Here is a 15,865-nt window from a genome sequence, read left to right as displayed (position 1 = left end):
TCTTTCCCTCCCTCTTATCTTCGTTCACCTCCCTCCATCCCTCAACTCTGTTTTCCTTTTCAGCTCCCTCTTTCCACTGTGGAACATGGTTTTAGCACTTCTATCTGAGCCACTTAATGAGGAGGTAGCACGGCACTCCCCTCTGAAGATCTGCAAGCACATGCGCACTCCAACACGCACATACACACATGCACGCTACAGTGTAGTCTGAATAAGAGGCTATGATTTGCATCTAGGCCAAGGCTGCTCCATTGTCAGAGCGCTCCCAGGAGTTCAGCGCTGCTTTTATTCCTTATATTCACAATAGGTATTATGCAGTTGCAATCATTCACTGTGGATCCAGACGAGGTGAGGTGAAAGGGAAATATTTGGGGCTAAACATACAGAGGAATTAGGCACAATAGAATTAAACAGTAAGCTTTTGCTGCAGCTTTAAAAAGAATAGGGGTGGTTTAGATGAAAAATAGTTTCCACTTTACATTCAGGCAACATTATAAAGGGTTTATAGGTTATCATTTGTAAGGCTATTTAGAGTTAAAACCACTCTTAAAGCTTTGAGTAGTAACAATAAGCTGTTATAATGACTGTTCTTACATAAATAATGATGCTTGGGTGTACATCAGATACAATAAGATACACTGCAGTTCAAAGCTGATTTGATAAGAATTTGATATTTCATGTATATTTGATAAATTAGAAAATTCTATTTCCATCTACTGCATCAACAACGGTGAACAGGGACAGTAATACACTTATGGCCAATCTCCAAGAAGGATCATTTTTCCTCTAAAATGCTGCTGACTCTGGGTTGTTTGCCTCAGTTCCTGGATCAGCATCATCGCTCTGAATGTAGGAGGACTTCCAGTTAGGGCAACAGCATGTAAAAAAGAGTTTTTTTGTGAAGCTCTTCGTGGGAACTACTATTTCAGATGAGTGCTCCTTTTAGGTTACATAAATCAACCCCATGTGTTAGACAAACAAGTTAGGTCGGTAACTTTTCACTGCTAAGAAAAAATGCCCCTAAAAAACCTCAAGAAAGCAACAAGTCTGAGGCGAAGACCTCTGAGGCTAACCCTAATGTTAATGCTCACCCAGCAGAAGATGAAAACACTATGGCCCATAACCATAACACAGTGGTACAAGCAGTTAAATCTCCAAAACAATAGCAAAAATGGAAGAAAAGGTAATAGCTCAGTCAGCAGAACTCCGAGGCCAGGCTGTCCACATTCAGATGGAATAACAAAAAGTGGTGGGACAAGTTAATAAAAGAATCAAGGCAGCCAGCAGCCAAGTATCTGAGCTGGAGGCTGAAGGTAGCAGCCATTCAGACTCAGTCACCTCAGTGGAATCAGATGTCGGCAGTATGAAGAAAGATCTGGCCGCTGCTAATGCTAAAAAAAATCTCTCAGTCTTGAAAAGCCTCCAATCATCGACAAGGTACACTGACTCTCCAAAGAAAACAGACACAAAATAACCTTCCACCACGGGCACCGAATGTAATTTTCTTCTCCGAGAAAGAGCCCCTGTTGAGGAAGGCCATAGAGATGGAATCAGTAACAACTGCCGATGCTGACCATATCCAAATCCTGCAGGACTGAACTCAGGCCGTGAGTAGACAATGGGCAGCCATTACTGAGGTGAGGGGCCTGCCTTTGGGTTATGAAGGACTTTCCTACCTGAGATATGCACCTCTCAGTGAGCTGAAGAATGCCGCGACCCACTCCATGAACAATATGTGTGGGTATATATAGAGCAGATTTTCTTTTCTTTCACTACAACGTGTTCAGATTTGCTTGCATTTCCCATTTGCCTTGTTATTCTTGCTGGCAACACTTAAATGCACAAAGAAGACTGGAAAAGAGATGAGGCAAGCTGTACCACAGACAGTGTGGGTGTATGAATATATGGGACATTTCATCTCATTGTACTGTGACGTGCTCAGGAATGTTTAATTGTCCATTTGAAATATTTTTGATATTCTTGTTATGCCTGCACAAAGAAGAGCGGGAAAGCACTGAGGCAAGCTACCCCGAAGACATTATAGGTGTGTGAACACATTGGACATTATTATTTATTTTGCTGTACTGTAACATGTTCAGGACTGTTGATTTGAAATATGTCTGGTTCTCCTGATGGCAATGGATGCAAAAGAAGAGCGAAGAGCTGAGGAAAGCTACGCTACGAACAAACATGCATGAAAATAAATGGGTCAGGTGTTTGTATTGCTGCATAACATGTTTAAGACAGTTGAAACAGTTATCTTACATTTATGTGAGACACTTAAAGACAGCATTACCAGATCAGCTGAAGAGATAAGAGTTACTCTGAGCTATATTTTTGTTCCTGTGTGGAGCTCACATGGTAAACATTTTGAGGTCGACTGGAAGAGCAACAGGCAAAGTCATGTTTGGCATGTTCCTTTTTTTCTATTTTTATGGCTGCAACTCTATTACCAGTGCAGTCTTTTCAGAGCCACTGGCTACAAAGCAGAGATCAGGCGGCGGCATCATTTGAGAGGTCGCCTTGATGGCGCCGGAGGATATAGGCAGGGCCGACAGCACATTGGTGAGCTGGAATGTAAGGGCATTGAATCATCCGGTTAAGTGGAGCAAGGTATTTAATCACCTAAGCAAATTAAAAACTGAAATAGTGTATTTACAGGAAAGTAATTTATTATGTAAAGACCAATCAAAACTCTGCAGAGGATTTATGCAAGTTTTCCTCTCTGACTTTAATAGCAAATGTAGGGGGGGGTGGGCTATTCTCCTGCACCGAGATGCACAGTTTAGAGAGTCTAACATCACAAGGGGAATGAAGTCACCACATAATCATTCAATGGGAATTGTTTAATAGGCCGCTAATGCTTGCAAATGTGTGTGCCCCCAGTCTTGGCTTTTGCCAGACCTGGATTCGCATGATTTAATATTAGGGGATGATTTAAACTGTGTCTTAGATCCACACTTGATTGATCCAGCACAAAGGTCATCGCAAGTTGTAAATCTGCATGCTGCATTGGAGCATTTCTTAAAGCCTGTGGAGCGATTGACCCCTGGAGATTCAAATAATCTACACCCAAACAACATTTTCCCAGAGCACCAAAACTTACCCGATGATTGATTAGCTTTTAATAGGTCAAAAATGATTTCCCATAATTACACGTAGAATACAGTGGAATAGTCATATCAGACCACTGTCTAGTACTTTTAAATGCTTCCAGAAAATAAGCTTCCTCTGCATGCATGGCACCTTAACCCAAGACTACTTTTGGAACAAAACTTTGTTGACTTTATGAACACACACATCAACGTATTTCTCAAAACTAATGAGTCCCTAACTAATGAGTGAGATAAGTTATTGCATGTCATGGGAAATCATAAAAGCATATCTGAGGGGATGTGACATCCTATAATGCTGGGGGAAATAAACGGGCTGAAGAGTTGACTGACCGGATTAAAGTGCTTGACCAATTACACTGAGAATATATACGAGCACTTCGCTCCAGGCAGAACTTGATTCCCTGACTATAGATAATGTTATAGATCTTCATTTGAAATTATTATGTCATTATTTCTATGAATGTGGGGAGCATGCCTTTAAGCTCTTGAGCCATCAACTTAAACCGTCAGCAACAGCTGGTTTAATATCAGCAGTAACAGATGGGGAAGGTAATACTGTTAGACACCAAAGAGACATTAACACAAAATTTAAGTCTTTTTATGAAAACTTATATACTTAAGAAGTGAGTAACAAAGAATTAGTAGAGGACTTCTTTAGTGAAGTAAAACATGGCCTCCTTGGATGAATCAGACAAGTCTGGTTTAGAAAGACATATAACTTCAACAGAGATTGATAGTGCAATTAAAAAACTGAAGTCGGGAAAGGCACCAGGCTGTGATCAGTGCCCAGCAGAACTTTTTAAAACATTTGCTCTCAAATTACTGCCATTATCAGTGAAGGTTTTTGAAGAGGTCCTGGAGAAAAAGGCTCTTCCCCCACCTCTGCAGACTTTTATCGCATCATTACTCAAAATGACTAAAGATCAGCTGTTTTGTGAATTCCCTTGCACGGTTAATCTATTATATTGCGACTAGAAAATTTTGACCAAGGTTATGGCCGGTCTTATTCAGAAAAGTATGTCTACAATGACACATAAAGATGAGATGGGTTCCATTGTAGGTAGACAATTATCGAGCAAATCTTTGCTGCTTTTCAGTGTTATCTATCAATACAACAATGTGGAGCCAGAGATTATGATGTCCTTAGATGCACAAAAGCATTTGACAAGATTGAATACAAGTACCTGTTCACTGCGCTCAACAAGTTTGGTTTTGGTCATACTTTCTGTTTGTGGTCTTCTGCTTCTCTGCGGCACGAGACAAGGGAGTACCCTGAGCCCTCATGTGTTCCACATCACCATCGAACCCCTAGCGATAATGTTAAGAGGAAAGTCTAGTGTAGTTAGAGGGCAAAAGGGAAACAATTGCATGAGTGATCATTTCAATCACTGATAATCTTCTTTTTCTGTCAGATCCAGATGCTACCATGACCATTGCTTAAGACCTTATCACTGAGTTTGGGCAGGGGTCAGGATACAAGTTCAGCTTATCTAAAAGCATTCCCCATGAATGATGACGCGTGTCATATGTCATTTGGCGTTGCTAGCTTTACTTAGATGGGTGTTTGTGTCACTTACAAGTACAAGCGTCTGTTGAACAATAACTTTAAAACAGTGTTTAATGAGGCCAAACAGGACGTGCAGAAATGGTCAACCCTGCCTTCGTCAGTCGCTGGTAGGATCACTTCTGCTTTTTTATTTCTGTTTCAAACAATCAGTCTTTATTCCTGTTCTCCTTTTTTGAGGAATTAAAGATGCACATCAACTTTTATTTGGAATAAAAATATACTCCAATTAAGGAAAGAACATTTTGAAAGACATAAGATGGAGGGAGGTCTGTCTTCACCCATTTATTGACATTATTATTGGGCAGCCAGCATCCACAAGATGATGTTTTGGGTTTCTGACTTATCTGATGAAGAGTCGTCTGGGCTGTTACGGAGCAGCATTTAAGTAATACAGTGTCACTTCGCTCTTAATTTGTTCCCCACTACCCTTAAATAAATGCAGTTGGATGATTAATTCAATTAGTCATGGTTCTCCAAGGATGTGGTCTCAGTTAAGATCCATTTTGAACATAAACAAGCTCATATCACTTCCCATATTCTGGCAAACATCTATTTTGCTCCATTTCTCTCAATTATGGCGGAGGAGAGGGATGAAGCGTGTGTTGGACGTGTTTTGAAAGGGACTTTTATTTCTTTTTAACAGTCAAGGAAAGACTTCAGCAATCACCAGTCAGCTCCCATCTTAAATGTGAGCATCTTAAATACACTGTTGTAGCTTAATTCCCTACCCCCTACTCCGTTTTCCATTTTTTTATTTGACATTTGTATCTGTGCTCTATTTTATTTTATTTATTCATCAACTGCAAACTTACTGTATTAAAGTGGATTTTCACTGACGGTCTGTGATGCCTAACAATAATCGTTTTTTATTTTTCTATATTTACTTCATTTTGGTGTATTGAGCGCTGCTGTGAGTTTATAATATATGCGAAAATCAATACAAATATTTTGATAACGCCTCTGAATTTCTAATCCTGTGTGGGTGCAAGTGTCCCTGTAAATAAACAGACTTCAGTGACCACGAGGAGTTGGGGGGCAGCTGAAAGTAGCATCAGGTGCTAATGCTAGCGTTACTTGGCCTGTGCTGATTGCTCTTTTCAGTAACTTCACTGTCAGCACAAGTTGCCTTCAAATGCCAGTGGCATATTTTATGATATTGAACATTTTGAAGACAGATTAGCAGATTAGCAATGTAAAGAGTTCAGGCAGTGTTGTTCACACTAGTGCAGAGAGAGACAGAGAGAGTTGCATGAAAAAGATTGTTGATTGACGGTCATATAGATTTTATGTCAGTGTCAACAAGCTAAATGTATAGGATGTGGGCATAATAGAGGGGACACTGTGAGAGAGTGGATACTCAGGGCTCCGTCAAAGATACATAATCACCACAGAGGGATTAAAGACTTATCCAAGTTTGCCATCTGACAGTAGTCACAGAAAAAAAATCAATCATTTCACAACACACAAACTATGCAATGAAAAGGAAAAAACACTTAAAAAGCCTTTGGAAAGGACATGGTGCTGATCATTAAAAAAAGTTCAATCTTACAAAGTCTGAAGGGAGGTCTTACCTGAATGACAGGAAGTAGTTGAAGCACAACACTGAGAAAACTCCTCATTCTGACTTTTTAGATGAAGTATTTATAAAGTACAAAGAGAAGCAAGGTAAAAAATGTGGCCTTTGTTTCCTTGGCTACAGTCACACAAAGGATAGCTGGAGTCTACGATCGCTAAAACAGGTTTCATCAGAAAACTCTCACAATCAATAGTGGGTTATATGCATGGGGGGGCCAGTCCAAGGCCCGCAGTCTCTAGCGGCTCAATACATTTTCCTTTGATTTCATTTTGATTAATACTTAAAAACATGCTCTTGCTTATCCTGTAAGGCAAAAAAAAATCAATTTTAAAAGGTGGATGGAAATAGAAAATGATTCAGGTGGTCAACTAGTCGTAAAGGCCAGTGACCGGGTGGAGTGTGGTGATCCAGAAGTCAATGTTTTATGAATAATCCACCCACTCTGTTCAGTCTGGACTGCAGCAGCGCCTGTGACTGGTAGTCAAACGTGCTCCCCCTTATCTGGACAGGACCCACAGACTGACACTTTATAATATCACACAAATATCACATGAGAAAAACAGCATAAAGTCAGTGCTGAGCTGCATCTGTTTTTATATGATACGACAAATTAATGCTCAGATAATTTGGGGTGTGCCACGAGGTGTAAATACAGCAGAGCTAAATCACAAGTTACTATATGAATATTTTAAAGTGATATTAAAAATGACATGCTAGACTGCAAGGATTTTAATGTTTTATTTCTGTGCTGTGTTAATGAGCAATAATACTTACTCAGTGACTGGGGAAGAGGGCCCTCAAGCAAACCTGCACAACCCTTCCCTCAGTAGACCCCTGCCCCCCCCCTCACCCATTCTTCTTTCACAGAAGCCTTTCCATTTGCCTTTATATTTTTATCCTCTACAGATTTAGATAAGGCCATTCATGCTTTCATTGCATCTCATTGTAGCGCCTCTATTCCTATTCCTGCCTCGGTTTGAAGTCACTTTCAGCTCTGCAGCTCATTTAGGATGCAGCAGTTAGGATTTCAGCTGCTGCCAAACAAACACGCCATAATATTCCCAAGTTCTGCATGTCTTTCTGCTTATCATGTAGATTTAGAAATTATTTAAAGGGTCTTTTTTTTTCTACAAAAAAGCTGGCACATACAAGAAAGTGGGATTATAGATCTGTAAAAGCCAAAAGCCTCCACATGAAGTAGTTTTTAAACATGTATAAAAATAGTCATTTAGCACTTAAGCGTTTAGTGCTGAGATACTGCATCTGCAAAATATAGATCAAGTCTTGTGTGAAAGGAAAATAAAAAGATTTTTTTCCTCTTCAGCGAGGTGAAGGAAGCCTTCTTGAAGCATGGCAACCCGCTAACCCTGATGAAGGCCACTGCAGTTGAAGTGTGATGATTTTAATATGAAAGCTTTGTCAATCTGTTTCTCAAGAATGGCAGATTTTTTTTTTTTTTTTTTTCCATTTCTTTGCTTTTTGCAACTCACTGGAGTTTAGAGGCTGCGACTTGTTTTTTTTTTTTTTTTTTAACCTTTTATTACATCAACCTTGGGCAGAATAGTCACGATGTTTTCTGAGGTTTTTGTAGGATGTGATAAAAGACCCACATAACTGACGCTTCAGACGAAATCACTTTTACATCCAAGTTGTGTTATTTCTAGCTCTGACATAAAAGATGATTTGAGATATGTGGAAATGTCAATATATTTATATTCTGAAAGTCTGAACTGTATATTGAAGTAATAGTATAATAAAATAGCAGTAAAATTAATGAGGATAAAAAAAGATCTACTTGTTTACTGACCTAACCAGCAGGCTACCGGCATTAAATACATTACCTTTTTCTTTAAACCACACTGAAGCAAACAGGACTACATACACCACAGGGTTTGACATACTGGGGCTAGGGGGTGATATTGTTAATGTAGTCCCCAATCACTGTCCTGGCAAAATATTTCCTCACCTGATTATCACCAGAAAAGTAAAGGAACAGTTCAGCATTTTTGGGACTTACACTTGTTCACGTTCTTGCTGAGAATTAGATTGATACCACTCTCATGTTAAGTATAAGGCTAGAGCCAGCAGACAGGCGGCTTAGCTTAGCACAAAGACTGGAACCTGGGGGACACAGGTAGCTTGGGTCTGTCCTAAAACACCTCAGTGCAGGGAAGGTGCTTCACCTTTTTATTAATCTGGAAAGCTTGGCTGCTCACATTGAATGTTAGCAAGGGATCCCTGGGTGGTTTTGCTCATTGACAATTCTAATGAAGTTCATTCAGACAAGACAACCACATCCTCAATAGTGTTGACAAAAAGAAGGAAAGGAGAGAAACTGTCTTGTCACCTCAAGGTTTCCAGGCACACACTGAAGGCATAAGGAAGTCAGTGCTCCCAGCCAAGAAATAACCCGGTCCAGCACATAACCCCCATAACACCTTCGTTTTTCACAACATATAACATGTTCATTTTAGAGGTGCTGGGGCCTGAATTGTGTTATCTTTGGACAGAGTCAGGCTAGCTGCCTCACCCTGCTTCCAGTCTTTATGCTAAGGTGAGCTAAGTTAAGCATCTGCTGGCTCCAATTTATTTATATATCTCAATTTATTGGGTATTTACGCATTTCATTTACTGTAATTTAATAATCTAATTTAAAGAATATTATACTCTATACTTTTCTGCTATCATATACTCTACTGTATTTTTCTGCTCTTTAGTGTATCCTGTCACACTCCAATGAGGGCTCAAATTCCCAGTGACCTCTGACAGTGGTCTTAAATAATTCAGGGCTGGACAGGGATCAAATCTTTACCATTTTAAGGACCCATATAAGCTGTTGTCAGCTTATCTAACTAATGTCAAAATAAAACTGTCCTGTCATCATGAATTTAAAAATCTATGTCGAGTCTTGAACCCAAGGTGAAAAATTGTACTCTAATTCATTCTTCTCAGATGTACAAGGTGCAGACTGTGTCACAGGAGTTGAACATACTGAACCTTTTTGTTCCTCCTGTTCTCTAATGTCTCCTGTGCTGTTCTGCTGTGTTTCACTCTACTCTCTCTTGCTCTCCATTACCTTTCCTGAAACAACTTTGTTCAGCTAAATGTGTTAAATATTGGCCCATGTGTCCATAAATGCAGCCTGTGTCGTAGATCCGTGGACACCCATATGGCCATAATGCTGTGTACATTCATTTCAAATCAAAAAACAATGAACAAGAAGCCCAGAACTGGGGTTTGAAGGTTTTCAGATGTCAGCAGCAGCATGTTAGCTGCAGAACAGACATACTCTCAAGAGGTTTCATTATTATGAAAGCAGCTGGTCTGTCTATCGGTGTCCTCAGTGCGTTTCTGCTGTCTCTGCACCACCTGTGACTGGAGCAAAGACCCACACACCTACATCCAAAAACATTCACACACACTTCTTGAAGACACACACAATCTCAAATCCCTACACACTATAAACTCTGCACCACTGCACATGACTCTGTCATCCTCTTGCTGTCTCCTAGACACACACTTGCACACACACTCAGGTACACAGATGATAACCAGATGCTGGCAGCCCACAGCAGCCCCCTCTCCTCGCCTCCATCAGCTGCTCCTCCCACAGCAGCAGGTAAGCAGCCGTCCTCCTCCAGCAGGGTTCTGTCAGAGGTGGACCACTGGAGTGTTTAAGCTCTGGACACAGGCCAAACACACACAGACACACTCATGCAGAGTCATCAAGGGAGGGCAGGCCTGCAGCAGTGAAGGAGGGAGGCTTTATAAAGCTGCATGTGGGTGTGTTCATAAGTGTGTCTTCCTCACTGTGTCAACACAGTCACAACATTCATTGAATTTGAGGCTAAAGATGGGCCTAAAGAAATTAGATTTGTGTACAGCATGTGACAGCAAAGAGGTGAGATGTGTGCTGGAGTCTGTCAGAAGGTGTGTGTGCCTGCATTTCCGTATTTATGATCAGTCGCAAATGTCCTCAAAGTGACATACAGTACAGGTGAGAAAAGTCCTCCAGAATGTGAAAATGTTGCTACTTCTTCCTCCTTTAAGGGATTTTGTAAGAGTTATGATTCAGCAGTTCAGTTTAGGTGAGAATTACAGCTACAGTTTGCAAGATTAGTAATGATACAAACCTTCAGGGTATCACAGTGCAGGACTGCAACGAAGGCAAGCATCCCATTCCATCATGATTTATCTTATTTGTCTGAATTAGAGTCTGGTAATCAATCCCTCACCAACTACAGTGATAAATCAGAACTGCTCCATTCAGTCTACAATTTGCTAGACTCACCCACAATACATTAGATCTTTGTCACTCTTGTGTACCTTGCCTTTGGTATCACACGCTGAATTGAAGACATTGTCTTTGGTGTAGTACAGTTCAAATGATCACTTACCTTAGAACATACACCGTGCAAAGCTTCCCGTTATGTTTAACGGATAGACATAACGCATATATGGTTTAAGTAGCAAACCTGCCGTCAAACCTGGACTATGATGAGAAGTTCGATATTAGTTTGAGATTGTAAGTAAAAGCAGCTGATTGGACAATAATTTCCGTCAACCTCTTAGTTGTAAATTCAAATCGAGAAATATCAGAAATGTCTCACAGCCTGGATATCATTCACTTGGTGAAGAGAACGACAGAAGTGTCCACACGCTGTTGTTGGCAATGCTATCTTTGCAGTTACATTTACCAATTTATAGTAATACAGTCAATTTGGCTGATTTAACTCCTATATATCTGTTTGCTGTTAATGAACTGCTTCAAATACATAACACATCAACTGTGCTTAATTTAGGCCAGTGGGGTAACCATTTGGAATAATGTGTCACCTTAAAGTTACAGGACATTCTTCTGTTTTTGACGTGCTGCTGACGTGTGAATGTAGCATCCGTACAATATGCAGCAGACATACGCATGTTAGCATTCAGCTTCCAGTCTTTGTGCTCAGTTGATATGTCTTTTAGCTCTTTATTTTAACTTTATATCCCAATTTCAAGAATGGTCAGAGGAGTAGACCTACAAAATATATCTCTGTAGTTTGTCATCTGGGAGGGGTGTGTGTGTTTGGCCTGTGTCCAGGGTTCCTTGATCCTGCTGGCATCTCTGCCATTGACGTTGCTCCCCCAGCAGACCACAGCACAGGAAATGCCACTCACCAGCACAGACTGGGAGAAGATTACCAGCATCTTGTTGCATAAGATCTTGAAAGAAAATTCTTCAATAATAGAATCTGTTCTGCCCTTCTTGAACACAGCACTGGTGTTGGTCCAGTCCAGTCTGTTGTTCCAGTTACAGCCAAATGCTTGTAGTGCTCAACAATTCCAGTCTCCTCAGCCATGATGTTTATGAGCTTGGTTGCAGTTTTAAAATTGACCACCATCTCCTTGGTCTTGTTTACATTTAGGAGCAGATGATTCACCACTCCATGAAGTTAGCCAACAGATCCCTGTAGTCTGACCCTAATACACCACACCACCACAGGGCCGTCAGAGAACTTCTGCAGGTGGTCAGAGTTCTACTGAAAATGTGAGGTGTACGGAGTTGGAGACAGGATAGTCCCCTGAGGTGTTTCTGTGTTAATAACAACCATATCAGACAGGGAGCTCCACAGACGCACAAACTGGGACCAACTTTGCTTTAAAAAAAAAAAAAAAAAAAAAAAATCCTGTAAAAAGGATATTAAAAATGCACTTTACGGATACTTGCAAATTTTTCTGAAAGACTGAGGCTAAAGCTACATGTCCTCGGCATAAAGTCAGCATCTTCAACGTTTTTCTTGTAATGCAGCATACAGCTAGTTAGTCCTAGTATTATATTTATGACAGGGGGAAGTTCCAGTTGCTAAGCTATGATTTGACACTGACTCATCAAAGGGGGTTTAGCAGATGGTCCACACATACTGGACCCACCTTTGTTCAGAATGGACAGAGAATTTTTTGATATCAGTCTCTTTATGGGACCACCGGTGCCAGCCATATCACTGGACATTCAATGACAGAATGTTTCATTTCATTTCATTATAAATTTCATGTATATTTAGCTTAATCAGAAAAGGATACAGAATACAGGAAATGCTGAGTTTAACACATCTGTGATATTTTCTGCAGATGCAGACATTGAACCTGTAGTGAAGGTGTAACGTTGCTGGTACGATGTCAGTGTAACTCATCAACACATCATTTTCACTGTGTTTTTGCTGAGAACAGCTCGGGTCACATGGGACAAATAGGTGACTCGGCAAATCTCTGGATGGCACACTGCTGCAGCCGCGGTGCTCACATTGGCTCAGTGGCTGCTCTAACCTGTAAACATGGCCGCTGAAATGAAAAGGAAGAGGTTCCGTGACCTGATGGGCAGTGTGTCCCAAGACGTGAGGCTGCAAACAAGAGCACGCCAGGCTGTTCTTCTAAGCAGTCAATGAGAATACTCACAAGTACAAGATACAGGCCTGCTGTGTCCTATCAGGATGACTTGCGTGCATAGCTCCTCTGTGGCATGCTGCTCAGCGTGGTATTGATTCTATGAACTTTTATTTTTTTTGTGTGTTAAAGTACTTTAAGTTTTTCATGTCAATAAATGTTAAACAGAGCCATCTGCCTCCACTTTCTCCACCATCCCTCGCTCTCTCTTCTAGTTAACGCTCAGCCAGTATTTCCTCAGAGACAACTTAGCCAACACATTCATGATGAGAGAAAGAATTAGCAGCCAATTACAGTCAGACAGACTCAGACTCAGCTTTGGATGAGGAGCTTGAAGGTTATTGGAATAAAGTTTAATGTTGTGTTTAGCTGAAAAAATATCTTTATATCCAAGTGACCTCCGTAAGATTACTTCATTCTGTCTCCTCTTCATCATCCTTCCCTCCACTTCTTTACTCTTTATTTGTTGTTGTCCTTATTGTTACTCTTGTCAGGTCTCAGGAAGTGTTTCAAAAGTCCGTTTTGCCTCTGATGGATGAACACAGCAGCGATTCAACCAACACCCAGCTCATGACAGCTTTCCCATTCCTTGAACTAATGAAGGTTTTTCCACGTTCCAGTCGAACCCACAGGGCAACCTTTGCTCTCAGAGCAGTGAAGATCAGCAGATGGTCTCTTGGCAACTGCAAAACAAGTCGAGGGGGCAAACAAATAGATTGAATTTGATTTTCTCAATGAAAGCACAGATGCTTCACTGTCATTACGTGATCTGTCATTTTCAGAGCAGTCTGCTGAGATTTTCAGTCATGTGTTTCTAGGAGATTACTGGTTCGGGTGTTTCACACTTCGCACCCTCAGTCTCATCCTCCTCCTCTTCTTTTCTTCAGGTCATGGGATGAGTTCCATGACTGCGCCAACGTGGCGATGGCCGGCTGTCCAGAGGAAGCAGCGGCCGTCTGGGAATCTCTCCGCCAGGAATCCAAGAAGATGCAGTTCTCCGGGAACCTGTACGACATGTGCTCCAACCGCAACAACCACCCAGTCGCCTCAGTTTCCCCGCATGGCTCCCCCAACCAGGAAGAACTCAACCAGGAGTCTCTACGAGGGGCCGCTGATCATCTGGCAGGCTGCCGCCACCTTCTCATGCTACTGTCTCCTCTGCTTCTGTTAGTGTTTTGGATATAAATACCCCAAAGAAATGGGACTAGTGTGAATAGATATAAACTTTGTGTATTTTTTCTTCCACAAGTCCATAGACTTTCCACAGTATTTTTTTCCTCTGCTTTGCCAGGGGTTGAATATTTCTAAACTGCATGTTCAGAGGCCCGGCAGTCTTTTTGATAATGTATCTTTAAACTGCCTGCGCTGTTTCATACATATTCTCTGCCTTTTAATTAGTCTCTTAGTTGGAAATACACACAAAATTCATACCGAGATACACCACCACAGTACAAACGGCCTGCAAACACATACATAGTTAAACAGATGCGTATGGCAGCCTTGTGTCATCTGGCTTGATCCCCTGTCCCTCTACATTTAGTTAGTATTAGCTCATGTATGATGGTTGCAGGGGGACTCTGTCCTCCTGAGTGTAGTAAGAGAGAGACAATAACGTCGTATATAATAAACCTGGAAACTAAGTGATGAAGAGGCCAGCTGCCACAGCTAGCTAAACACATTCATTTATCAGCTTTATAGTGTGAAGCATTTGATAATTATGTAAATCTAACAAATCTGGATTGCTACCTTCCAGTCTGTCTCGGTGGCTGTGTAGTGCTGCGATAAGTCTCTGTTTGATAACCTTTCACTTCTTTCTCCTCTGGTCTCTCCAAGCTGCCTCTGTCGAAGTCACTCCTGTGACCAGCAACAGTGACTAGCTCAAAACATGAACGCTCAAAGGGGAAAATATTTGTAGTGTTCGTTTTGTGGATTGCTTTACAGATGTTTGAGGAAAATGTTCTGAGAATTTAATACTAAAATCCAAACAAAATGTTCCTCAAAAACACGCAGTAGGCGAACACAATTAAAGACAAGGTCAAATACAAATACATTTTCAACCTTCTCGTTCCATTGTCCTGCATTAATTGTATAGTTTCCTCTTGTAAATCTGTCAAATATACAAAAAATAAAAAATTTAGGCTTTGGGACGTTAGCTAGCCCCTTCCATCATCACTTGAGCCTAGTAGTTAGCAGGAGTGTGTGCTTGGATATCAGCTGCTTGAAGTTTATATTTCCAAAAGTGTGTAGATGCAGTGAAATGTATTCATTTCTCCCTTGTTCTCCTCGTCCTGATCTAACAACATGGATTAGTAAATTGCGGGTCAAGGCTAACAGCACTCTGCAGCTCCAAATCACCGTGATTCTCTAAGACACTCTCTCTCACTTTTTCAAATCCCTCCCTCCCTCCTGACCTACCTGCACATCTCATTTAAGTCAGAACTACACGACATCAGAGCACAGAGGCTTACGATGCTTTTACTGACATTTCAGACGTGTGCTTAAAGAATTTGATTGGTTTATGAGATTTAAACAACCAATAAAGGTTCTTCGAGACCTTTCTTGTTCGCTTGCTGAGCAGAAATAGACTGTGGAGCTCAGTCCAGAGGTTTTTTAATTCTCCCTTCAAGGATTCGTATAAACTAAATTTAGTCTCTCTCAAGAATCCTGGCTCAATATAGTGTTCAAATAGTTTTGTCGTTTGGGGAGTCACTAGAAAAAGCTCAAGGCCCTGAAACAAAAATGGAGAAGGACTACTGCCAGTACAGAAAACTCTCTTCCAAATAAAAGAACTATTGGGTGCTCAAAAAGTCCTCAATGTTTCCCTAAGTGCAAGTTCTTAGCTAAGGCATGCACAGCACTTATTGGCTTTGGGTGTACAGATTTGTCTGTAAATGCTGTGGGACACAGTAATATTGTTGTGGATGGTATGAAAAACTGATTGTTCTGTAGCTGCCTTTGAGAAAGAAAATCATCTTAGGGAACGTGAAATATCAATGTGATCAAACTGGGAATAATGGCTCCAGCAATTTGTCTTCATACTGAACATGTACTGTGGCCCTATAGGATCGTATAGGACCACAAAAATTTGATAAATTAAAGATGATGGATGAAAGAACATTTATCTCAACTGCAGTACTGGAAAGAAATTCTCTGAAGTCTTTTACACTCTAAAATTAGACT

The 15,865-nt window shown here is 40.9% G+C and overlaps 1 protein-coding gene across 1 annotated transcript in view; it reads left to right on the top strand.

Moving 5' to 3' along the window:
* Positions 1-15,240, top strand: part of nrn1la (neuritin 1-like a) — an 81,017-nt gene extending 65,777 nt beyond the window's left edge. The window contains exon 3 of the mRNA XM_076732203.1: positions 13,573-15,240. Within this exon, the coding sequence (XP_076588318.1) occupies positions 13,573-13,870 (298 nt within the window). The 3' untranslated portion in view covers positions 13,871-15,240. The remainder of the gene's footprint in view (positions 1-13,572) is intronic.
* Positions 15,241-15,865: the final 625 nt, after the last annotated feature.

This window comes from Chaetodon auriga, chromosome 6, assembly GCF_051107435.1.
Source record: "Chaetodon auriga isolate fChaAug3 chromosome 6, fChaAug3.hap1, whole genome shotgun sequence".
Lineage (NCBI taxonomy): Eukaryota > Metazoa > Chordata > Actinopteri > Chaetodontiformes > Chaetodontidae > Chaetodon > Chaetodon auriga.
The sequence above is the reverse complement of the archived record's forward strand: the minus strand, read 5'-3'. Positions and strand labels throughout refer to the sequence as shown.